This window comes from Crocuta crocuta, unplaced genomic scaffold, assembly GCF_008692635.1.
Source record: "Crocuta crocuta isolate KB4526 unplaced genomic scaffold, BGI_CrCroc_1.0 scaffold580, whole genome shotgun sequence".
Lineage (NCBI taxonomy): Eukaryota > Metazoa > Chordata > Mammalia > Carnivora > Hyaenidae > Crocuta > Crocuta crocuta.
This window is the reverse complement of record NW_027527940.1, coordinates 2,845,831-2,869,113: the sequence shown is the minus strand read 5'-3', so window position 1 is coordinate 2,869,113 and position 23,283 is coordinate 2,845,831. Positions and strand designations below refer to the sequence as shown.

General features: G+C 54.5%; 1 protein-coding gene across 6 annotated transcripts; it reads left to right on the top strand.

Annotated features, from left to right (window-relative positions):
• Nucleotides 1-3,193: 3,193 nt before the first annotated feature.
• Nucleotides 3,194-21,003, top strand: AMOTL2 (angiomotin like 2). 6 transcript variants are annotated; one of them, XM_077752316.1, is made up of 10 exons: nt 3,194-3,332; nt 5,759-6,538; nt 9,301-9,607; nt 10,571-10,715; nt 11,087-11,179; nt 15,036-15,331; nt 16,091-16,398; nt 17,157-17,374; nt 17,941-18,120; nt 19,178-21,003. In XM_077752316.1, exons 2-10 carry the CDS (start codon nt 5,805-5,807, stop codon nt 19,234-19,236), a joined length of 2,340 nt encoding a protein of 779 aa, XP_077608442.1. In that variant the 5' UTR covers nt 3,194-3,332; nt 5,759-5,804; the 3' UTR covers nt 19,237-21,003. The 6 variants fall into 6 exon arrangements, with proteins under 6 accessions (XP_077608442.1, XP_077608445.1, XP_077608440.1 ...); XM_077752319.1 differs by having other exon boundaries at nt 5,744-6,538; nt 17,944-18,120; XM_077752314.1 differs by having other exon boundaries at nt 5,744-6,538.
• The last annotated feature ends 2,280 nt before the right edge of the window (nt 21,004-23,283 follow it).

The following is a 23,283-nucleotide window of genomic DNA, read 5'->3' as shown; positions in this document are numbered from 1 at the left end:
GACTGTATGAGGCAACCCCATGCCTGATGGAGATTCTGGACCTGGAGCAGAAGGGAAGCGAGTGGTAGGAGAGGATTTGGGGGAAAACCTGGATGGGGAAGGGCACGGAAAAGGGGGAATGCAGAACAAGGAGAAGGCCCTTCGCTTAGCTCTTGGAACTGGAGCATTGGAACTTCCATTCCAACGTCCAGGTTCTTCCTGTGGATTTACTATCTGCTCCAGATTCTGGTGGGTGTCCTGTTTCCCCTAAGCTATCAAAGGAAGTATCCAGGGGAGTCTGGAAGGGAGAATTTCACAACTAGCAGAGTCTTCCTTTGATGTTGCCACCTGGGCCCTGGAGCCCCTCCTCTACCAATCAACCATTTGGGAAATGAGGTGACCATTCTCTTCCCTCCATATTCCCATTTGGTACAGCAAGATGCAATGCCAGATTGAGGTCCTATCATGGGCATGGAGCCAGCCCCAAGTCCAGGTCTAGGCTAAGGAGGATCCCTTGCGAAGCCCTGTCCACACCTATGATGCAGCCACACCCCTAGAAGCTGAACTCTGCAGAGCAAAAGCATCAAAACTGGTTTACTCTGAGAACTGGGTCATCTCTGCATCTTTCCTGGGCAGGATTCCAGGCCCAGCCAGCCATGCTGTCACCTGGGAAGAATCATTACCTGCAGGGGGAGGGGGTAAGAGAGAAGGGGATGAGATGGGCGGAGAGGGACCAAGCTGGGAGGAAGAAAGCACGGGTTGCTCACTAGACGAGCCTCTCCTCCTCTCCCGTATGAGAAGATGTATGTGCCAGCAGCTTGGCCAACCTAGTGCCCACCTGTGCACACCAGCCCCTGGTACATCTTTCACCCAACCACCTGCACTGCCAGTGAGCAAACCAGCTCAGGCAGGCTTCCCTGAGGCCCCTGGCTCAGCCCTGCCTGGGAGGCCTTGCCCTCCAACCTTCTTACAGAGAGGAGGAGAGAGGAGAAGGAGAAGAGGAAGAGGAAAAGAAAGAAGAAATGTGTGTAAATTTCGGCCCCCTCTAGGTTTAGGGATCCCTCCCCGCTCCTGTTGCTCTGGGTCACAGAGGTGAGTAGTCACAGGGGCCCATTTAGGTCTATAGCAGGTTAATCTACTCCAGGATGTACTTCTTGGCTCTAGCTGCCTTGAGCGGGCCCCCTTTCTGTAACCATCTCGAGAATGTTGGTCAAGCATTTTGTCAGGTGGCCCCTCAAACGTCCCTGAAAAGACAGGACTCTACCATATGACCTTTCCCCTGATTTTGCAACCCCAGAGTGCACATACCCATGCCTACTCTCCTGCCTCCACCAAGAGTCTCCAAGAAGAATTCCGTCCACAGGGTAAGGCCACCTAGGGACCCCTTCTTCTCTCTTCCTTTTTACAAGTATATCTAGTTGGGACAGTGACATACTGGCCTTAGCTTCTCTGTGAAATGGTCCTTGGATGGCCAAATATCCCTTAGCTTGGCACAAAGGACTTATTTTCTCATTTGTCTCAGAGCCAATCATTATTTGTAATGCAATATTTGGCTTCCAACTAAATCACACACACATACACATATCTTCTGGGAGGACTTAATTAAAAATTAACAATGTCCATGGCTAGTAAATAGCTCTTTGAACTTAACAATGTTTTCTTGTCTCGGGTCTCTCCAGCAGATTTGGGGCTTGTAAACTCCATGGTGAGGGGTGGAGAGGACCCTACTAGGGGTAGGACTCAGTCTTCACTCTCCCAGGGGATAGGGGCCTGAGCCCCCAACACGCAGATGTTGGGAGGCCCAGTGTGGTCAGGGCTCAGGAATGGCACACAGAACTGTGGGAGTAGAGAAGAAAGGCAGCTGGGGAGAGGGTGAGGACAGGTGGGGAGGGTGTGTCTGAAGAAAAGGTATATGCCAGCATCGATGGACCAGCCTAGCGGGGGGGAAAAGTGGGGGAGTGAGTATCCTAGGGGCCGAGGAAAGAACTTCATCCAGATAAAGAATAGCAGGAGCAGGTGCCCTCTGGACACCACAGAGGGCCCCTGACTGGCAGGGGTCTAGGGGGAAATGAAGAGGAGACTGGAACAGACAGAGCAGATGGAGAGAGGAGGGCTCCCAGAGTCCGTCTCAGACCTCTAGGGAGCCTGGGTTCTGGTGGCAACTGGAAGGTTCTGGGGAAAAAAAACCCGAGCAGCCCAGTGGCCGCCTGGCTTCATCACTCGCGCTCTGTGTGACCCTGGGGCAAGCTAATTAACCTCCCTGAGCCTTGGTTTCCTCATTTATAACTCAGGGATGATAACAGAACTCCCCGGGAGGATGACTGGGAGGGCTTAGTAGGATGACCAGGCGAAAAGCGGGTGGTGGCATACCGCGCTCTCTGCGTAAATTTAGGGGTGCCAATTACTACCTTTTTCCGGAAGAGTTGGACAGAGCGCCTGGCGGCGGGTGATTCAGTTGGTTAGGTGGATCCAATTAACCAGAAGATTTTCAACCCAGATTCACACTTCCTGTGGAGACAGGCCCTAAAAGGGCTGGCGAAGGTGTTTGTAAACAATAACAGGGCAATTCAAAGGTTGCCGCTGGCGGTGAAAGCAGTGGGGGGGGTCAAGGAAGAGGCTCAAGGGGAAGCAGTCTTCTCTACACCGGGGCAGGGGTGATGGTAGCATTCCAGCCAAGCCGGTAAGGACATCTTTGCGGTCTTCCTTCCCTTGTGTACACACACACACACACGCTCGCACGCACGCCCGCGCGCGCGCGCGCCAACCGCAGCCGTCTCCCGCCGCAGCACCCAGAACCCCTCAGCGACACGCGATTGCCCATCTCCCGGCGTCGTCCCGCCGACAGGGAAGGAGTGAGTGGAAGGCCCGACGCACTTGGGGGGGAGGTAATGGCCGAGGGGATTAATTCTTCCCCGGCAGCCCCGAAGGCAAAGAGTGGCGGTGGCGGTGGCGGTGGCGTGGGGAGGCGGGAGAGGTGCAGAGCGTCCTGGAGGGCCCTGGGACGCCGGGAGCGGAGCTCTGGGGCCAGGCGCCGGGCCCGCAGCGCCGCCTCCTGGGAGGAAGGCGGGGGCCGGGAGGAGGGAGCCGGAGGAGGCGGAGGGCGGAGGAGGGCGGCGCACTGAGGTTATTTGTGGTTCGCTTTGATCCCGAGGGGGAACCTGAAACTCTCACATTCCAGGCATAGCAGCCGCCTCCGGCGCGGGCCGACCCTGGGGCTGCGCGCTGGGGCCCGAGCGGCCAGAGCGTCGGCGCCACCGCCTAGTGCACACCTCCGCCGCCGAGCTGAGCTGAGGCGAACCGAGCCGGGCCGGGTCGTCGGGTCCGACTGCGCCAAGCACCCGGGGGCCGCAGCGGTAAGGAAGGCCGCTCGGCGCTTCGGGGAGCGGTCGGGTCGGGAGAGCTGCGTCCAGCCGAAGCCAGAGCCCCGGCTCAGCCCGCTCTTTTCTGGGAGCGGGAGCCCGGCGCTGTAAGCGTCCTCGGGATGCAGTGCTCCCTTCCCAGGAAGCCGCGAAGGCGGCCAGGGGCAATTCCTCTCTGAGGGCCACCCGCAGTGCGCCTGGGTCGGGGGCTCTAGCAGGCGCGCCGGTCCCCTGGGGCTGGGGGAGGGAGCAGCCTCTGGCGAGAGCGGTGTCCAGTGTTTTGGGTCGTGGGTTGGAGAGAGCGGTGCAAAACTGGGCAGGAGACGCCTCTTCGGGTTCAAGTTGTAGGGCTCTGGGGCTGATATGGTTAGGTGGGGATTACAGGTGTCTTTGCCCCCAACTAGTCCAAGAATTCCTCTTTGTCTTCCTTGGAAAATCCTCTCTGGAGCCACTGACTGGCTCTCACTTAGAAAGAATGCAGCCGGCCGTCCAGCCCGGTGACGTCAGCGTTGGAGCATTTGGAAAACAAAGAGGGCTCGGGAGGCTGGGAGGGAGGCGGGCCCGCGACGCTTAAAGAACTCCGTGCGCCACCGGCTACCTTCCCCTGCTCGCTCTGGACGCACCGGCGGCCTCCAGGTGTTCGTGGTCGGCTTGGAGCCGGGTAGGGCGGGATCCCTGGCTGGGGTGCAGTCTGATTTAGGGACAGTCGCTTGGGTTCCTTAGGCAAGCGTGAGCCCCGGCAAGAGCCAGAGTTGGGGGCTTAACTTAGGAAGGGGGTGGGGGTTCAAAGAACAAGGCGCACTGGTGCAGTAAAGGTGCGTGGCTTGGGTCGTGGTCGCAGATTTTAGTAACGGCTCAGCCGAAAGGATATGCATCTGAGGGGGCTGACAGGGACAAATTCGGATAAGAGGCCCCGGAGGTGTTCCCTGCTCCCAGGCACACTGCTGTGGGGAGGAGGCCAGGAATCTGTCCAGAAAGCTCTGCATTCCCCGGGTGTTTTCAGCAGGGCTCAGCCCAGACTGATTACTTTAGGAAATGCCCCGCAGATGAAACTCTAGGGCGAATTGATTCCAGTTTGTTTTGCCCCTGGTAACTCTGGAGTCTTGCATCTCCAGCCTCCTGGGTGTAGGGAGAAGGGATGATGGGTGCCTAGAAGGATGGGTACAGAGATGCTTTCCAGACTCTACTCCTTCTCATTTCTGGGCAGCCAAGAGGAATCAGTGGATGGGAATGGCTGCTCTGCCAACCTGCCAAGTCCAAACAGCAGCAGGGTACTGCGGCTAGTTCTGTGGCAGAGGAGGGGCCACATTCTTCCTGCTCCCCTCCTCCCATACAGAAGGACCTAAAGAGATGTAGGTTTTGTTTGGTTTTCCCTGAATCTAGTTTGGAGGTTTGTGTTGGAGGAGGCTGTGGGAAGGAAGCCAGGTAAGGTGGGCAGTCTTCCAGGACATGAGCCACTGAGAGCCCAAGCTCAGAAGACAATACCTTCCTCAGGGGATATGATCTCCCTGCACCTTTAGGCTTCCAGCCNAGGCTCATAAAATCAAAGACATGGTGCTACCCTTTCTTTTTCCTGGAGCACCCATGCAGTTGCTGTCAGCACACAGACTATGTGGCTGACCCACAAAACTGGATGGGTGGCACCTTTTTGCCTCTGTTTACAAAACCATGGTCGTATTGTAGCTCTCTTCTTTCTTCCCTTATTCACCAAACCAGATGCATTTTTTTCCTTCTTCCTGTTCACCTTGCAGAGTGACTGCCAAGGTCATCCCATGACAGGGAGGGCTCAGCATGGTAAAGGGTGGCAAGTTAACTGTGCTAAGGCTAGGGCTCAGGCATGCAGCATTCTAGAGGGAGCTAGGGGCAGTATGCCCAAGGGTAATACTAGGCTGGACTCATTCTTTAGCACCTGCCAATAAACTGGGCCCCTGTCCACCCCTAGACTGGCCTGCTCAGTGGTTATGGCTGAACTACCTCTGCTCTGGAGACTCTTTTCAGCCTTTTCAATGGGAAGCCGACTGTAGGAGGCTGGGGTTCCTGGGTGATTGATTACCTACTAGGTTACTATCTTTTTCTTTAGACATAGTAAAGCCGCAGAGATGCCTCTGTACTAAGTCTCTGTGATTGTGATGGTATGGCAGTCCTTTGCTAAGGACTTAAAGTGCCCCAGGAGCTCAACAGCCATTGCCTCATGTGATTTTCAACTCCATGAGCAAGCATTGTTCATTAATTTTTCTGATGGAGAAACGAAGGCTCAGAGGTTAGGTAACTTACCTTAATCAGTAGGCAGCAGCATTGGCGTTGAACCCAGGCTTGCGTGACCCTCTATAGTCTTGCTCTTTACCATTATGCTTTGAACCAGAGTGTAATGGAAAGTCNACTGATTGCTCTTTCTCTTCTCCCAGGTGCCCTAGGGCCAGGTGCCACTGGCCACTGTTCAGGCAGGGGTGTGCAAGCCAAGGAAGGATGAGGACCCTGGAAGACTCCTCGGGGACAGTCCTGCACCGCCTCATCCAGGAGCAGCTGCGCTATGGCAACCTGACTGAGACACGCACACTGCTGGCCATCCAGCAGCAAGCCCTGCGGGGTGGGGCTGGGGCTGGGAGCACAGGGAGCCCCCAAGCCTCCGTGGAAATCTTGGCACCCGAGGACACTCAGGTGCTACAGCAGGCCACAAGGCAGGAGCCCCAGGGCCAGGAGCACCAGGGTGGTGAGACCCACCTGGCAGAGAACACCCTCTACCGGCTGTGCCCACAGCCCAGCAAGGGTGAGGAGCTGCCCACCTATGAAGAAGCTAAAGCCCATTCACAGTACTATGCAGCCCATCAGGCAGGGCCCCGGCCACATGCGGGGGAACGGGATCCCCGAGGGGCCTCAGGCGGCAATCGGAGTCAGGATGAGGCGCTGCGGGAGCTGAGGCATGGGCATGTACGCTCCCTGAGTGAACGGCTCCTGCAGCTGTCCCTGGAGAGGAACGGTGCCCGGGCTCCCAGCCACATGAGCTCCTCCCACAGCTTCCCGCAGCTGGCCCGCAATCAGCTAGGCCCCCCACCCAGGGGCCCCCCTGCCGAGGGCCCAGAGCCCCGCGGACCTCCGCCTCAGTACCCACACGTTGTGCTAGCTCATGAGACTGCCACTGCTGTCACCGACCCACGGTACCGCACCCGCGGGAGCCCACACTTCCAGCATGCTGAAGTCAGGTAAATGCCCACCCTGCTCTTTCAAGCTCTCAACTTTCTTCCAGTATAGTTCTCCCCAAGGTGGAGAGCCTCCAGACGACACCTTTTGTGAGGGCAGGCCAGCCCCATAGGAAAGCTGTTCATACCTGCCTCCTCTCCAAGAAGGAGGGGCTAATGCCTGGAGGAAAGTAGGACCTAGCCAAGGTCACATGAGAACTCAGTGGCATCTTTTGTGTTAATTCGGAGATGAATACCATTGTGTAATTAGCTGTAGCAGTCCAGTAACTAAGGTTCCCAGAGGGTACAAGTTACAGCAGGGGGTTAAAGGTTAGGTTTTCAAAAGAACGTGCTAAAGACAAGGGCTGGGAGTCATTGCCAAACTGTTTCCAAGCTAAGTGGCAAGGTGGGACCTCCTCCTCCTCTGGAGACTTTTCAGACCAAGTGGACCGTTTGCTTTCTGTGATTAATGGAGGGCATTCCTAGCTGGAGGCAGGAAGACCAGATGGCCTCCTTAAAGACCTCTCCCCATCCTACACCAGGGCAGCTACCATTCATTTCCTTTCATGTTTTCCCATGTGCTTCAGGTGGCTGGAGCCTGTAGCGGGAGAGGACACGGGGTCCAGGCAAGCCCCTTTCCTGTGGAGCCTTGGAAAAGGCTGTTGGCAGATATAGAGCTTGATCATGAAGCCTTTAGAGGATGTGATTTGGCTTACTTCTTTAAGAAGGTCCCTCGGGCTGCATGTAGAGAATGGGTTCTAAGGGGGAAGAATGGAAGCAGGAGACCAGGAGGAGGCAGAAAGCCCAGCTTGCAGAAATACTGGTTCCTAGAAATGAGGTTCTGCCCCAGTCTTCTCACTTGGCCCTGCACCTTCTGAGAAGCTGACACAACTCCTTCATGTCACACACACTGCATCTCCCCTGCCCATGGTGGTCCAGGAAACCCCTTGATTTGCAGACTCCTTTCATCTGGAGGCTCAAGGTCGAAGTCTGGTTCTCTTCATTCTTGCTGAGTCTTCATTTAGTCACTCACTTTCCCACCACTTGGTCTTTTCCTGGGATAGATGCCTTTCCTTGCTCTCGAGAAATGAGTGACGCCATAGTGTTGGTGTGGGGGAAGTAGCAGACAGAATCCTATGGGTTTTCTCCAACCTCCACCTCTCGCATCCCCACCTTATCTCCTTTCTCAGGGCTTGGTCAGGGAGAGTTTCGGAAGCTGAGTCGTGGGTTTCTTCTTTTGGAGCAGCCTTATTGAGCCCTGTCAGGAAAAGATAATATCGTGGAAAGGAAGTAGACTGCAGGAGAACAAAAAAGGGAGGGAGGGGGAGGGGGAAACTGGAGGTGGGGGCAGAGAGTAAGTGTGAAGGGAAGGGAGACTCCATTCTTCCTCAGAGCTAAGTCATCCTCAAAGAATGCCAGTTGTGTCTGCCTGGCCCAGTGCAGGGGGGAGAAAGTTCATGAAGCAACCCTGAGAATGCCGCATTTAGCAGTGCAGGGAGAGTTTGGACATTCCATTGGAGACCCTCAGCTCAGCTCTCACTAGAAGCTCTACCTTAGTCAATAAGAGAAATAGATCTGCGCATCGTTTCCTTTCAGCTGATCAGGGAAGGATTATTCCTTAGGAACTAGGCGCAGGGACTTTTCTTTTAGCCTAGGGTCCTAAGAGGAGCAGGGGAGGGAGGATATGAGTGCTGATGTGATGAACCCAGAAGTGGAATTCAACTCTCATGGAGATTCTGGGGCCTGGAAAATTCCTGGTGTCACTGAGGAAGTCTATTCTTTTATACCTGGAGTCTCAAGGCCCCAGCAAGGCTCTGAGACCAGCCTCTACCCCCATGCCTCTTGCTCTTTGCTCCTTCCCGTAACGGGGTTCTGACCCCACCATTGCTAGGATCCAGTAGAACATTGTCCTTAAACTCAGGCTATTGCAGAAGTCTAGAGGTGGCCCCAACGCCCAAGAATATCTAGTGCATGGGTTACATTTACTCTTTAAAAAGACAAGAGGCTGTAGTTACCAGTAGGAGAGGTAGATGATGGGCCGCCATTGTGGCTTCATATGCTGTAGGCCCAGCACTGGCCAGGCTTTGTGTTGCCCTGGCGAGCCCCTTGAGGCTGGAGATCTTCGCCCTCATGATTTAGCAGAGGCATGCTGGCACCCTGGGGATTTGAATGCCTATTTGGTCAGACTTTGGAGCTCAGACTCTTACCCAGACATCTATCTCACTACTCTGCCCTTAGCCACAGTATTCTAAAAATGTTTCTGTGACGGGTGATGGGACCTGAAATAGGAGGGAGAAAACGTGGGTGTGCTACACTGGCAGGTGCTAGTGTAAGAGGCTTATAACAGACATAGGGGTAGCTGCTGGGGCCCAGCCACCCAAGTGGCCAGAGGCCTGGAAGACTGTGTGCTCAAGTTATGACTGACACGGCCTCCAAACCCAGAAAGAATCTTCTGTGGATTAGAACGGTCAAGTGTGCCTTGTTTAAGATGCCTTATTTAAGTACTAGTTACAAGGACCAGGACTACTCAGGCTGACCCCCAGGGCCTCGGCCACAGTGAGGCTGGGCATGAAATATGCTTCCTGATGTTAACCCCCTCAGGCCCCATTCCCTTGGTCCTCGAGGGTCTTAGGTAGACACTCTGCTGAAAAGGCCTTCCCCACTGGTCACTACCTAATGTTGTGGGGAGATTCCCCATTATGCCAGGAGGGAATCTCAGGGTTGCTCAGGGGTGGGAGTCATGGTGGTCTATATAGTCTCTGAACACAGTCTGTTCTGTTCCCCAGGATCCTGCAGGCCCAGGTGCCCCCTGTGTTCCTCCAGCAGCAACAGCAGTACCAGTACCTGCAGCAGGCCCAGGAGCACCCCCTGCCACCACACCCAGCGGCCCTCAGCCATGGCGCCCTAGGCTCCCTCGGTCCACCGGAGGTGGAGGGGCCGGCAGGCAGCCAGGCCTCCTCAGCCCCCTCGGGCAGCGCCCACCTGGCCCAGATGGAGGCCGTGCTGAGGGAGAATGCCAGGCTGCAGAGGGACAACGAGAGGCTGCAGAGGGAGCTGGAGAGCTCAGCAGAGAAGGCGGGCCGCATTGAGAAGGTAGGCCCTGCTGGGGCCTCAGAGGGGCAATGGGGAGCTGGCCCCCACTCCCTCGTGCTTCATATCCCCTCCCTCGCTGACTCTAGACAGCTGGGGAGCAGCCGCAAGGCTGGCAGAGCAGGCCCGGAGTGTGAGCAATTGCTGGCCAGTGGTGATTAGAAAGAGCCCATTCACCAGCTCCCTGCACACCCTTCCCCTGCACACACCCCCTCCTGCGGACACCTCCCACAGAGAGCCCTTTGTGTCCCCCACACAACAGTAAGTCTGTTCTAGGCCAGCCCTGGCCGAAGAGAAAGCCCCTCCTCTTGGAAAAAACGAGCTACTTATTGGAATCACAGGCCAGCTCAGAGCACGTGCGGAACCTGCCAGCAGCCAAGTGGGAGGGGCAGCGGGGGTAGGCTGGCCCTCTGCAGTGGATGGTGATGGCTGGAGGAGGAACTACTCCAGGCAGAGGCAGCGCAGGCTGGGGTCTGGCGCCCCGTTCTTTAGTGAAGGTTTACCAGCCGTGCGTTCAGCTTTGACAGGTGGCCTCAGGCCTCCTGTGACTGTCCTGTGGTGTCCAAGATAGCTCAAACCCTGGAACATGGCTGGAGTCTTTTTGTGCCCCCTCCTGGCCCCTGTGCTCAGATTCTCAGTAGAAACTGGACAGAAGTAAAATGCATCTTTCTGGACATTGGGTGCAGGAAAGCTGGGTTAAGCCCTCGGTCACTCAGCATCTGGACCTTAGCACAATGGGTGGGACCCTTGCTTGCTGGTTCTAGTATTCTGATTCATATCTGGAGGCCACAAGCTTCTGACCATCCCATTATAGCCACCTGGATTTTTTGCTGTTGCTTTTAATTCTCTTCTCTCTCATCTTTCCTGATGGAGGGTAACAGCCTGGGCCTGTGGAGGGGACCTTGACTGCTACTCGCCTGCAGGGATCTCTCTCCTCCTTCAGCTCTTTCTGCCTCTTTCTTGCAGCTGGAAAGTGAAATCCAGCGGCTCTCTGAGGCCCATGAGAGCCTGACGAGAGCCTCTAACAAGCGGGAGGCCCTGGAGAAGACCATGCGGAACAAAATGGACAGTGAAATGAGGAGGCTACAGGACTTCAACAGGGATCTCCGAGGTGAGGGAGGTCACCCAGGTAGAGGGGGTGGAGAGTGTCTGTGGAGGGTCTGATCCCTCTCTTCCAGGGAGAAATTCAGAATTTCTGCCCTCTGCAAAAATTAGTGTAAATTGGCTCAGAAGTGGCCACTTTGACAGAAGGATGCTTGTTTCTGTGCTATGCCTTGGAGCCTCGGTGGAGCCCTCACCTATATGGCCCAGAGTGCTCCCTCCTCATTAAGCCCTCAGCACATCTGGGGCTTCCCTATCAGCCCATCCCCAGTTTGGAGGGTGCAGCCCCGCAGACAGGACCCTAAGGGACACCCGGGCAGGCAGCTTCACCTGATACTCAAACATCTTTCCTGAAAACATGTTTTCCTTCATTTGAAACAGAGAGATTGGAATCCGCAAACCGCCGCCTGGCAACCAAGACACAGGAGGCCCAGGCAGGCAGTCAGGACATGGTGGCCAAGCTGCTTGCTCAGAGTGAGTAGGGGTCACACACAGGTGCCTGGACAGATGTGTGGGTGGTGAGACCATGGCAGTGACTGTGGACAGGGAGGATTGGCTCTCCCGCTTATCAAAGCAGTGGTTTGAGCACAGGATTACTGAATGCCTACTGTGCACCCAGGACTGGCTGGGAGGGGTGGCTTCCAAAGAATAAGATCTGTTTCCATATTTATTGGAGAGATCAGTGGATCCAAGAGGGACAGCTGGGGTGCAGTGATTTGCTGAGCTGTGGTGCTGTGTCAGTACAGTATCCTTCAGAATTGAAGGTGTGGTGAGCGGGGGGAGGGGGAGTACAGACAGCCCTGGAGGCAAGTGAGAGGAGAGAGAAGGAATGTGAGTTCCCCAGGGAGTTCCAGGAAGAAAGGTTGGGGGTGCCTGGTTGGAATGTGAGAAGCTGGGGTGCATGGTGGCAACTGGGCCACAGCAAGGTAGCCAAGTGGAGGTACCTGCAGATGACCAAAAATGGGTTCCTGGAACCTTAACCAAGGGATGCAGTCTAAAGAAGAGGTTTGGGAAGCTACTCTAACGGGTGTTGGAAGGCTTCTTGAAGAAAGTGGAGGAGTTCACCATTGACTAGCCCTATGCAATCAGTCATTTATTTGTTGGTTAGGAGAACCATACTAAGCACCTATCATGTATCTGGCAGAGGGTGGGAGCAGGCCTTGAAGGCTCATTGGCAGGGAAGTCAAGGCAGAGAGGTTAAGCTTGTGAAAGGAGCAGGGTCTTCTAACCACGGATTCAAGGAACAAGGGTGTCCCTGGCCCTGGAGATTAGTGATTAAGAAGTCTCCACTGGCCTGAGAGGCTCTGTGGGAATGGCAGGAGGATGGCTCAAGTGAAGGTGCGTGGAGTGGGAGAGACAAAGGAAGCCCTGAGGGTAGCCCCAGAAAGAAGCTCCAGCAATCAGAAGTTCCTATTGTGCTATTGTGGTGTTTGGGCATTTGCAGAGAAATGGAATGGGGGTGGTTGGTGTCCTGGCAAGGATGGCTTTGATAAGCCTACTGTGTGTGAATGGCTGGGATAGTAGGGGGTGTCCAGAAGTGGGGACTTGAAGACTGAGCTCTGGCTGGCAGCACCTCCCTTCTCGAGGAAGGCTCAGAGCCCTCCTGGGGCTGCCCTGGACAGCGAATGGGGGAACAAGACACTGACGGGATTGCGGCTGGGGGGTTGGGCAGGAGGTAGGCTAGGCTGTACTGAGCAGATTGAGGTGGCAATGGAGGTGTTGATGCTGGGGGAGGGCGAAAAGGGGGCAACCTTTGGTGTAATAGCCCTTAGGAGCCTGGGCAGAGGGGTCGCTGGCTGTAGGGGGCCTCCTGTAGGGGGGCAGGCCTCGGGGGCGTGGCGCCTCATAAAGGAAGTAGCAAGGCTGGTTTCTGGGAGCCAGTAGAGGAGGGGCGAGGGGGGAGGCCGGCCTGGAGGCGTTTCCGCTCCCCGGGGAGCAAGCGCCAGGCTGTTCTTGGCTCCTCGCTGGAGCCATTAATCTCGCAGCCGCGGGTGACCTGGATGCTTGGCATTCCAGAGCCTCTGGGCTGTTCCGCTCTGGACCCGCCCCCCGCCGCTCCCTCCCGGTGCGGCTGGACAGACTGGGACAAAGGGAAAGGGAGAAGGGCCGAACTCATGGGGCCCCCAAGCCTGTCGCTTTCTGCGGTGGGGGGTTGGGGGGGAGGTGCATCCCCCTTCCCCCTGTGCAGCTTGCTCTGCCTTCCTGTGTACACTTGGCACCCTCCCGTTCTCCTGGCTCCTCTCTCTTCCCCAACAGTTTAATCCTGGTGGCTGAGCATGGCCAAGGCTGAGGCCTCCCAGCCCCTGTCTGGGCCTTCCAGGTTGTGCAAGGCAGCAGGAAGCTTCGAGAAACAGACTAGGTCCCTCCACTTCTCCCCAAGGGCTGAGGAAAGCCAAGCAGCTTTTCCTTGTTCCTTAATACCTATGGAGAAAACACAAAACTCCCAGGGAAAAGGTCTCTAGTTGACTTCACTTTTTTTTCTGGGGTCAGTCAACAACTAGGAGGAAAGTGTGATTATTTTCACCAATGCCACCTGCTTTTCATGCAGACAGCTCCGGCTGCTCTGGTCTGTCTCTCCCTGGGGATCTGGCCTTGAGTCCTGAGGCCTCCTCGCTTTCCAAGCTCTGTCCCTGTTGGACATTTTCTCCTTGCTGGACTCAGGTTCTGGGGTTATAAGATGGGGCGGCCATGGTCAGACTGGGATGAGTGGCTGCTGCCTGCAAGCTCCGTAAACTGTGCGCTCTGAGCACATGCAAGAGGGGGTCATTGTCTCTAGTCCCAAGTCCCCAGTCTACTCTCTCTGCCAGCCTCTGCACCACGCTCAGTAGATGCCAAGTCAACCCACTGTGGATGCCTCAACTTCAGTATTGTTGAGCTTCCTCATCTTTTCCCTCCACACCAAAGAGTGAGGCCAGTCTGGGCCCAGTCTTCAAAACTCCGGAGGAAGTCAGAGCTGACCTCAGTTGCTTGTGCCCTTCTCTTGCCCCAGGGCCCTGAGTAAATCAATTCTCCCTCTGCCTACCCAGGCCCCTAGGCTTCACTCTAATATTCCAGAACCTGGAATTATCCTATCCTATGTGATATTATCCTATGTGATAGGAACTTAGCCACATGTGGCCCAAAGATTAGAGTTAATTAAAATTAAATAAAAACAAAAATTTCAGTTCCTTCCCCATATTAGTCACATTTTAAGTGCTCAATAGCCATGAGTGCCTAGTAGTGATTGTACAGGTTGGCACAGTATAGAACAGTTTTCTTGCAACTGTACAGTGATGGTGCAGCTCTGGGGACAGTGCCTTTGAGTTCATCAGGCAGGCCCTGGAGCCCGCCCCCTTCTCCCCTGCAGTAAGGCAGGCAGCCCACCCACTCTTTGGGGGGCTAGCCTGGACTCCCAACGGGCAAGTGCATGGGAGGTAGATTTAAGCCTAGAGCACCACCTGGAAGACTGTGTGCAGTCTGGCTGAGGCTTTGCTTGGCAGAGTAGGTCTCTGAGCCGAGTTCTTCTGGGCAAGGAACAAAGATGATTTAAAAGTCAGCTTAGCTAGGACTTCAGGCAAAAATCTTTGGATCATAGTCATTTTTATTGTGCCTCAAAGTTTGCATTTCTTTATAAGCCTGGTTGCCTACCTCTCAGTGGTTCCCCAGACCAGAGAAGGAAACGTAGCCCTATTCTGGGGAGCCCTGGGTCCACAGAATGCATCCCAGAGCTCACTCTGGGAGGCCTGTGGGTCTGAGGGGCACCCCACCACAGTCTCTAAAGGACCAGGCTGCCTTGGGTCTCCACTTGAACAGCACCATTCACCTTTGTTTCTTCCCCAGTATGTTGGGGGGGGTCACACATCCTGCCTCGAGGGGCCATTATCAGAGGCTTCACGAGAGTAAGATGCATAAGTGCCTGGCTCATGGTGCAGCCAGTGATACTTCTCTTCCCCATTCCTTCATTCTATCGCTTGAACGATGGTTATGTCATAGTCCACCTGAGCCTTCTCATCTGGAAGGGCATCACAGTTCCCATCTGGCCAGTCTCTAGCATCACTGTGAGAAACTGTGAAGGTGGTTTGGAAATTGTGACACCTGGCACAAGTGGACAGTGTTTGGGGCTGCCCATGTCCCAGCAAAGAGGCAGCATAGCCCAGTTATTCCTGCAAAGGCGGAATTTATTTGTGCGGCTATTTATTTGTGACTTAACCTGCTCCTCCTCCATAAAATGGTAATGGAAATACTAGCACCTAACTCCGAGGGTTGTGGAGAGGCCCAGCATCTGGTAGGTGTCCAGTGGGACGAGCTAGGGTGGTTGCCATCACGGACTGAGCCCCGCATCTCCCTGCAGGCTATGAGCAGCAGCAGGAGCAGGAGAAGCTGGAGCGGGAGACGGCCCTGCTGCGCGGCGCCATCGAGGACCAGCGGCGGCGGGCGGAGCTGCTGGAGCAGGCTCTGAGCAATGCGCAGGGCCGGGCTGCACGAGCCGAGGAGGAGCTGCGCAAGAAGCAGGCCTACGTGGAGAAGGTGGAGCGGCTGCAGCAGGCCCTCGGGCAGCTGCAAGCCGCCTGTGAGAAGCGGGAGCTGCTGGAGCTACGTCTGCGGACACGCCTAGAGCAGGAACTTAAGGCCCTGCGTGCACAGCAGGTGAGCTCAGAGACCTGCGGTGGCAGCAGAGGGAGGCCAGTTCTGAAGTCTCAGGAGCCCCTGCCAACGTCCAGGTGGAGGCCCCCCCTTGGAAAATGGGTGATCTGGGTTCCAGCCTTGCCCCATTCCTCCCAGCCACCTTAGCAGAGGCTTTGCCTCTTGGCTGGCTGGCGACCTGAAGGACTCAAGACCTGGGCTTCCGTGCTCCACAGCGGCTGGGGTTGGCACCTTTGTTCTCTAGAGAAAGTAGCTTAGGAGCCTTGATGCAGAAGACTAGCCAGCTCTTCCGTGTCTCCCCAAGATGAAGAAGGCCGATGGTAACCCACATCCTGAGTCTTTATGCTCACTTTGGGCTGTGTTACTAACCCTGGTGTTTACAAACCAGGTAGAGTTCTGTCTCCACTCCCAACCTTACCCCTCCCACAGAGGTGGGTGACCAAATGTCCCAGACTGCCCAGGTGGGTCCTAGTTTACATCAGTTGTCACAGTGTAATTATCAAGAGTACCCCTTTCCCAGTTTGGAGGATACTTTCCATGGTCCCCTATGCAAGAGCACTCCTGATCTTTCCTATACCCTTGGCCACAGGGGTGTGAACTGTAGCACCTACTTCATCTTTGGTGGCAGCAGGGTGCCAGGGTGGGTGTGTCAGGAAGGGCAGAGCGAACCCGTGCATAGGTGAGAGTCATGGTGTGGGGTGAGGACCAGTGGCTGCCACATCCCAGCCTCCACCCTTGACCACAGTGCTCCCTTCTCCGCAGAGACAGGCAGGCACCCCCACTGGTGGCAGTGGCAGTAGTGGGTCCCCGGAGCTCAGTGCCCTGCGGCTGTCAGAACAACTGCGGGAGAAAGAGGAGCAGATCCTGGCACTGGAGGCTGATATGACCAAGTGGGAGCAGAAGTATTTGGAGGAGCGTGCCATGAGGCAGTTTGCCATGGATGCTGCCGCCACGGCTGCCGCCCAGCGCGACACCACTCTCATCCGGCACTCCCCCCAGCCTTCGCCCAGCAGCAGCTTCAATGAGGGCCTGCTCACCGGTGGCCACCGGCATCAGGAGATGGAAAGCAGGTTGGGCACTGCAGGCCACCTGAGGTGGGGGTGGGGGTGGCCCCGTCCAACCCCTGCCATGCCCTTAATCCCTGATAAACACCCCTCTCCCTACAAGGCTTAGAAGTCCCTCGTGCTTCTGGGCTGATTCCTGTGTGTTTGGCACACCTGGCATCACACACGTTTTTTCCCAGAGACTCCTTGGTCTGCCCAGGAGACCTTGGCTGTGGAGGTATTGGATGCTGTCCAAGGCCCTGGCCTCTACCTACTCCCCCCACCCCCAGTAAGCCAGAGAATAAGACTTTTCCAAGTGAGTCCACACCATATACCACCCCAGAAGGAATGTGGACTAGGTCCCTGCCTTGGGGATGACTAGTATTTTCCCTCCAAAAACGATCTCAGAGGTCCTATAAGATTTCTATTCAACCTATGTCTGACTTGAAAGCACCAGCACATCAACTGAGCACATTTGATGGGCAGCAGCTCTGGGGTACTGCCCCATGGGAGAGGGGTTGTGCCATTGCTATCATCAGAGGAATGCAACCCACCCCTTGACCTGCCTTTGCTGGTGTAGGAAGGGCTCAGTGTCTCGTGCTGGAGGTTTTCAGTCTTCAGATTTCAGAACCATTTCTAAAGCCCCCTACTCCTGTTACAAGGACAAGAGAATACAGCCTGGTTCCTCAGTGGAGGAGAGCTTTTTGTCCTTTTCCGAGGTGGGAAGGGTGGAGGCCACTGGGTCTATAGGTCTGACCATGTGAGTGTGGCCTCTCATCCCTCAGGCTGAAGGTGCTCCATGCCCAGATCCTGGAGAAGGATGCAGTGATCAAGGTCCTTCAGCAGCGCTCCAGGAAAGACCCTGGAAAGGCCACCCAGGGCTCCCTGAGGCCCGCCAAGTCCGTGCCATCTGTCTTCGTGGCTGCAGCGGCAGGGAACCAGGGCTGGCAAGGTCCCTCTTCTAGTGAGCGGCAGGTGGATGCCCCTGCCCGGCTGGCTGCAGGTGAGATGAAGCAGGAGGGAAGCACAGGTAGAGGAGTAGGTTGTTTTGGGGCCTTTGCTCCCAGAACTGAGGCTCAGAGGAACCGGGGTTTCCTGACCCCTTGGCCAGGGGAGCCAGCTTACCATCTGGCTCCAGGGACCATATAGCCTCAGCGATCCTGCTGGTGTGAGGAGGCATGCTGTAGTCCCCCTCCCCATAAATTCCACCACCCTGGATCCTGGCCACTTGCCGTCTAAGCAAAAATAGAGCTTCCTGTGTAGATGTACCTTCCAGGCAAGCTCTTCCACTCCGTCTGAGCGGGTGCCACAGAAATTCAGGAGTCCCTGCTGGTTCTAAGATTACATCTGCAAAGAAGGGGTCTGCCACTTAAAACATTTGGAAGCCATTCCAAGCTGATAGTTATCCCCATTTGGAAACGGTAGCATTTAACCTTAATCTAAGTTCTTGCAAATCAAGAGCAACCCATACCACCTCGTGCCACCAGTTGGTACAGTTAACTTGAGGTGTTCTTCATGGGGCTACAACTCGTGGGCGAGGCAGTAACTGTCAGCTTCCTTCCTCTCCAGCAGACAGGGTCCCTGAGGAGGAGCCAGTGGCCGCAGCTCCCCTCCCTGCCCATGCCAAACACGGGAGCAGAGATGGGAGCACCCAGACCGATGCGCCCCCCGACAGCACTGCCGCTTGCTTGGGACTGGAGCCCGACAGCCTCCTGGGGTACAGCGGTGGCCAGAGGACAGCCTCACTGGGTAAGTCCCTCTTTCTGGGGCTTCTGTGCCCGGCAGGGCTGAGGGCATGCTGGGGTGTGAACCGGAGCACCAGGCCCTTATTTCCCAGATCCCTCCGGCTCATGGCCTGCTTTCCAGGGGGAGCAGTGCACAGACATAGGCCAGCAGGGTGAATGTGAGGGCTGGTTGGATGAGTGAATAGAGGAACCAAAAAAACCCTGATCACAGACAGATCCTGAGTTCAGAAAGAAAGTGCCTGTATGGGGGCCACTTTGTCTCCTCTTCTGTAGTCTTTCTTACATATTTCATTACCAATCTAAATATCTAAGGTCATGGAGCTTGGCGAGTTACCTGACAGCAATCTCAGGGTAGAAGAGTTTGTTTAAAAAGAGTCCAAGAGAGAGACATTTGAGAGGATGCCTTTTCAATTTTTTGCTTCCCTTTCACATTAGCCCCTGCATGCTTGCCTTTGCCTTGCCATCTCAGAAAACCACAGGCACAGAAAGAATGCTGCAGCCTCCTTCCCTGGGCCCCTCTCCCTCTGAGCCTCCAGGCAGTTTAAAGTTAGAAACAAATGTATTCTTCCACATTGGACACTGATGGTTTGGATGGAGAGCTGAGCGGGGAGTGGAAAGGGGGCAGAGCCTTGTGCTTGTTTGGCCAAGTCACCTGGGCAGTTGGCATTGGGGGGGGGAGGCAGGGGGAGTTGGTGAAGAAAGATCCTATCTAAAAAATGGGTCAGGATTTAGGGGCACCTGGGTGGCTCAGTTGGTTAAGCATTTGACTCTTGGTTTTGGCTCAGGTCATGATCTCACAGTTCGTGAGTTTGAGCCCCATACTAGGCTCTGTGCTAACAGGTGGAGCCTGCTTGTGATTCTCTGTCTCCCTCTCTCTTTGTCCCTCCTTGGCTTGCTCACTCTCCCTCTCTCTCTCAAAATAAAATAAAATAAAATAAAATAAATTAAATTAAATTAAAATAAATAAGTAAGTAAGTAAATAATGTAAAAATGGTTCAGGATTTAAAAGAACAATCTTGTAACGTTTGCTGGCATTTGCCTGTGCTCTTATCTCTCTTCAGACTCTGTTGCTACCTCCAGAGTCCAGGACTTGTCAGACATGGTGGAGATACTGATCTGAAGGAGGTCGTGCTTGGGGACTCCAAACCAATCCCTGTCTCCTGCCCTCTCGGCCATTCCAGCAGCCCCTCCAACTGCTGCTGCCCCACTTTCCCCAACCAGGCACTCATTCCCATTGACTGTCTGGTGCCGGGGGCTTAGGAAGGAAGCTGCAGGGGTGAGGGGAGCACCTGCACCCAGAAGACCCTGCTTCTCTCAGCCCCACTTCCCTCCTGGGCCCACGCAGAATGAGGATTCCCAGGCTTACTGTTGGGGTAGCAACTGGAAGCCCAGAAGGGAGCTGAGCCCTCTTTGGACCTTGGCACTGAGGCAGGAGGGAAGACATCTCTTGGTCTGAAGGGCTGATTTCCAAGGATGGTTGCCCTGGACACCAGTAAGAAGTCAGCTGTGCTGTCCCCCTGCAGCTAGGTGTGGCCCCTGCCAACCTCCTCGGCTCATCAGCTCCTCGCTGCCTCCTTGAGATCACCGAGACTTGGCATCTTTTGGGGACTGTTGAGGGTGTTAGTCCTGCAGAAGCCACAGCCTTGCCCCCTCAGTTGGAGTGGGTAGGGGCCATTTAAGTGGACTGGGATAAGCTGTGCAGTTTGTATATAATCCCCTTTCTTGTGGAACAGAAGACTGAAGCGTGCCACTTCAGATTTGTCCCCTCTCTGTTCCCCTGTCCCTGCTGCCATGGTTCTTGTAACTGCCAACCGGCCTCCCAGCTCTCTCCCATTCTCAAGTTCTTGGCCCACGGATTTTGATACTGGTTGATCCACATGACATTGGCTGTCTTTTTTTCCACCTTGAGCCCTGTTTTAAATGCCCATGGACTCCTATCACCAGCCTCCTGAAACGGCTCCACCGCTCCTGTCCCTAGGACGTCTTATCAGTTTGGTTATGAGCCCTGAGCCAGATGAGATGAGCCACCACACACACACACAGACATCTGCCATGGGGGGCTTCCCAGCTCCAATTCTCTTGAAGGGAACTGGAGAAGCTGCCTTGTTCTCATCAGTCTTTGTTCCCTCCTGGAGGGAGTGGAAGTGGGAGTATGCTGGTGCAAACGAGTCTGTGTGCTACAAGATGTGACTCAGATGGTCTTCTGAATGGAGTCCCCATCACAAAATGGCACCCGTGAGGCTGGCTCCTCAAGCTACCAGCGAGCAGCGCCCTGAAAAGTAGGGCTAGTGCTTTGGAATTAGAGTGAAGCATCCACATGACAGCCTGCTGGCAGCAGTGACTTTGACCTCTGGTCTTACAGAATCCCCCAGCTCAGCCCCAGGACCCCTCAGTGGGTTTTAGTAGTTTGTCTTGACTGTTTTTAGTTTCCTTGAATCTTTGTTTTTTTCCTTTACTGTTTTTAGGTTCGGTATGTGTTCTTTTATTCCCGTGATTCCTCAAGTTTCCTTTTTAAACATTTGCATTTGCTGGACAATTGCATATTTTTTTACATCCCCCTACCCTTTAAAGCTGAAAATTACATTTGGTTCATGTGCATTGTTTACAAAGCAAAAAGGAAAAAAGAAAAAAAAAAGGCAAAAAAATATTGCGAAAGAAAAAAAACAACTTAATATATTTTGGATTAATATTTGGTATTTCTTTTAAAGTATTTTTTGTGCTGTGAACATTTTCTGCCAAAGACCATGATGTGTGTCTGTATGTTTAAGTTATCGTAAATATTTAAAATGTAAACATGGCTGTTTTGTTATGCCACCCTATACCGGGATTGCTGCTGCATTCCACTGGGTATAACAGTATTTTAATAAAAAAATAATAATAATTAAAAGTGGTGTCTGTGCCCAGGTGAGAGGCTACAGTGGGATGGGAAGAGGGAAAGGAAAGGGGTGAAGATTTAGTGGGCCACCATGCACTCTTGGCAATGAATGGAACCCCCACACCCTCCTCCCCATATTCTTCAGTGTCTTGGTTCTTAAATATTTGACCATATACGCAAATGGCAGCTCAGGCTTGCTGCTGTTTCTCGAACACAGGAATGAAGGGTAGTTTGCATTTTCAGACTGAGATACCAGGTGGCCGAGGCAGGTGCATCCTTTGCAAAGCCAGGATAATCCATAATATCTGTTCAAGGATCCATGAGAAGTCCTGGGAATTCTGTGAGGCTGCTTTAAGGAGAAAGTTGGAATAAAGACATGGTTGGTTTCCTTTCCACTTGTACAGAGAAAGTTTCAGGCTAGGAGAGTCTGGTAGGTGGGCATCCTCCCCGTGGGTAGCTTTGTCTTAGCTTGTTTTGTTGAGCCACATGAGGATTAGGTGTCCAAAGGTGGCTGTATCCTTCCGCCAGCTCCATCCAGCACAAGAAGTCCAAGAGACGAGGCACCATGCTGCCCTCCGCCTGGGCACAATCAGAGGGTATTTGTGTGTGTGGCACATTCTAGGGCCCTGCCTCCCTCCCCTACTGTGGTGGTATCACCACTCTTTCCCTGTGCCCAAGAAGCCTTATCACTGCAATCCATAAAACAGAAAACCATCTCCAGTCCCAGATGTATCAGAAACAAAGTGTCTGTCTCCACGGGCCAGTCAGCACATCAGGCCCCAGTCAGGATGTGGGCAAGCAGTGGGGCTGACCACGAGGCAGCAGGCAGCCATACAGGCTGTGGGCACTTGAAGGAAACAGTTAGCTACCACAGCTGTGGGTGAAGTATTTTCAGGGCAGGTGTAGGGACTCTGTAGCCATGTTGATGAGTAACCCAGTAGTATATTAGAGAACATGTCTTCCTGAGCCAGCCTGCCTGCCTCTAAGAAAGGGAGTCAAACAAGTGGAAGGACTGGGAATATCCAAGGTCTTTTTCCAGCAACTTGCATCCCCAGCTCTGATGGGCCCCAGCAGAGGGGGAGCGCTCCATGCAGGATACCCCACCCAACACAATGCCCATGCAACAGTCCCCACCCTGTGGCCACACCTCCACCTCAGCCCTCTCCAGCCTGCCTCCCATCACCTGGGCAGCATGGATGCCTGTCTTCCTCCTACCAGGCCCTGGCTTATGTTTGCTGTGTGGATAGGTTGCTCTCTGAGGATGCAGACCCCAGAGCTCCTACTTCCACAACTCTTCCCTCAACCACATCAGCCCACAGCTACATTTGCTAAGATGTGGTGTCCAAACAAAATGGTGATGCCTTTGATAAGAGCATTCCAAAGAATACCCTTGATGAAGACATTACTATACACCTCCACCTGCCCCCAAAATAGCTCTGGGAGGGCAGGTCAGACCTGGGGACGATAACCCGACAAGAGTGCCATGCCATCCCCAGCAACTTTGGCCAGGGACTCCCAAAGTATCTGTGCTTTTTGAGGGAGGTAGTCTGGTAACAGTCATTTTAATATTTTCCTGGCACAAACCAGGGGGGTTGAAGAAACCATCCCTGATGCCTAGCACATGTGCATGCATGTGTATTTGTGTATGTGCTTGTGCACATGTGTGCCTGTGCATGTGTTACAGAAGAAGATGTGAAGGGCACCAATATCTTCTGGCTGGTACATTTGCAGGGCAATTCGGGCCCTCTAGCCACAGGGTCACCAGTGGGTCTAGGGAGCCATTTCCTCTCAGGAAAAAGGTTGAGTAAGCTTCTCAGTGCACTTTGAAATTCAGCCTAATAAAGTTCTGGAACTGGTAGAGCTGCAGGCTATGCTGGGATTGGGCAGGCCCCTGGGAATAGGAGTATTTGCCCATGTGCCCAGACACCTGCGATGAGGGGGCTTCAGTCCCACAGGGACTGAGCTTTCCTGGGCTCTTTGGAAACCAAGAGGGACAATATGAGGGACAGAAGAAGTTCCTGTGCTCTGCCTGTCCTGTCAGTGCCTCCACTAACAGGGCTGAGGGTGTGGCTCAGCGGGGCCCCACACTGCCTGCTCTTGAGGGCTAGAAGGCCACCTGTCTCAGCCATCTCTTACCTCCTGGTTAATCATTAACTCTTCCCCTGGCCCGGGCATGTATCAGGCTCAGAGGGCTTGGAAAAATGTGCCAAGATAGGTGCTGTAAATTGGGGCCCAGTCACCCAGAAATGGCGGAAGCCACTCCACTACCCCCAAGGACTCCAGCTGGACAGG

What these genes read in the sequence shown, in the direction of transcription:
- AMOTL2 (XM_077752316.1), top strand. Translation starts at nt 5,805, where the DNA reads ATGAGGACCCTGGAAGACTCCTCGGGGACAGTCCTGCACCGCCTCATC. An exon ending in CCCTGCCCGGCTGGCTGCAG is followed by an intron (nt 17,375 to 17,940) that starts GTGAGATGAAGC and finishes CTTCCTCTCCAG; the next exon opens with CAGACAGGGTCCCTGAGGAG. An exon ending in CCAGAGGACAGCCTCACTGG is followed by an intron (nt 18,121 to 19,177) that starts GTAAGTCCCTCT and finishes ATCTCTCTTCAG; the next exon opens with ACTCTGTTGCTACCTCCAGA.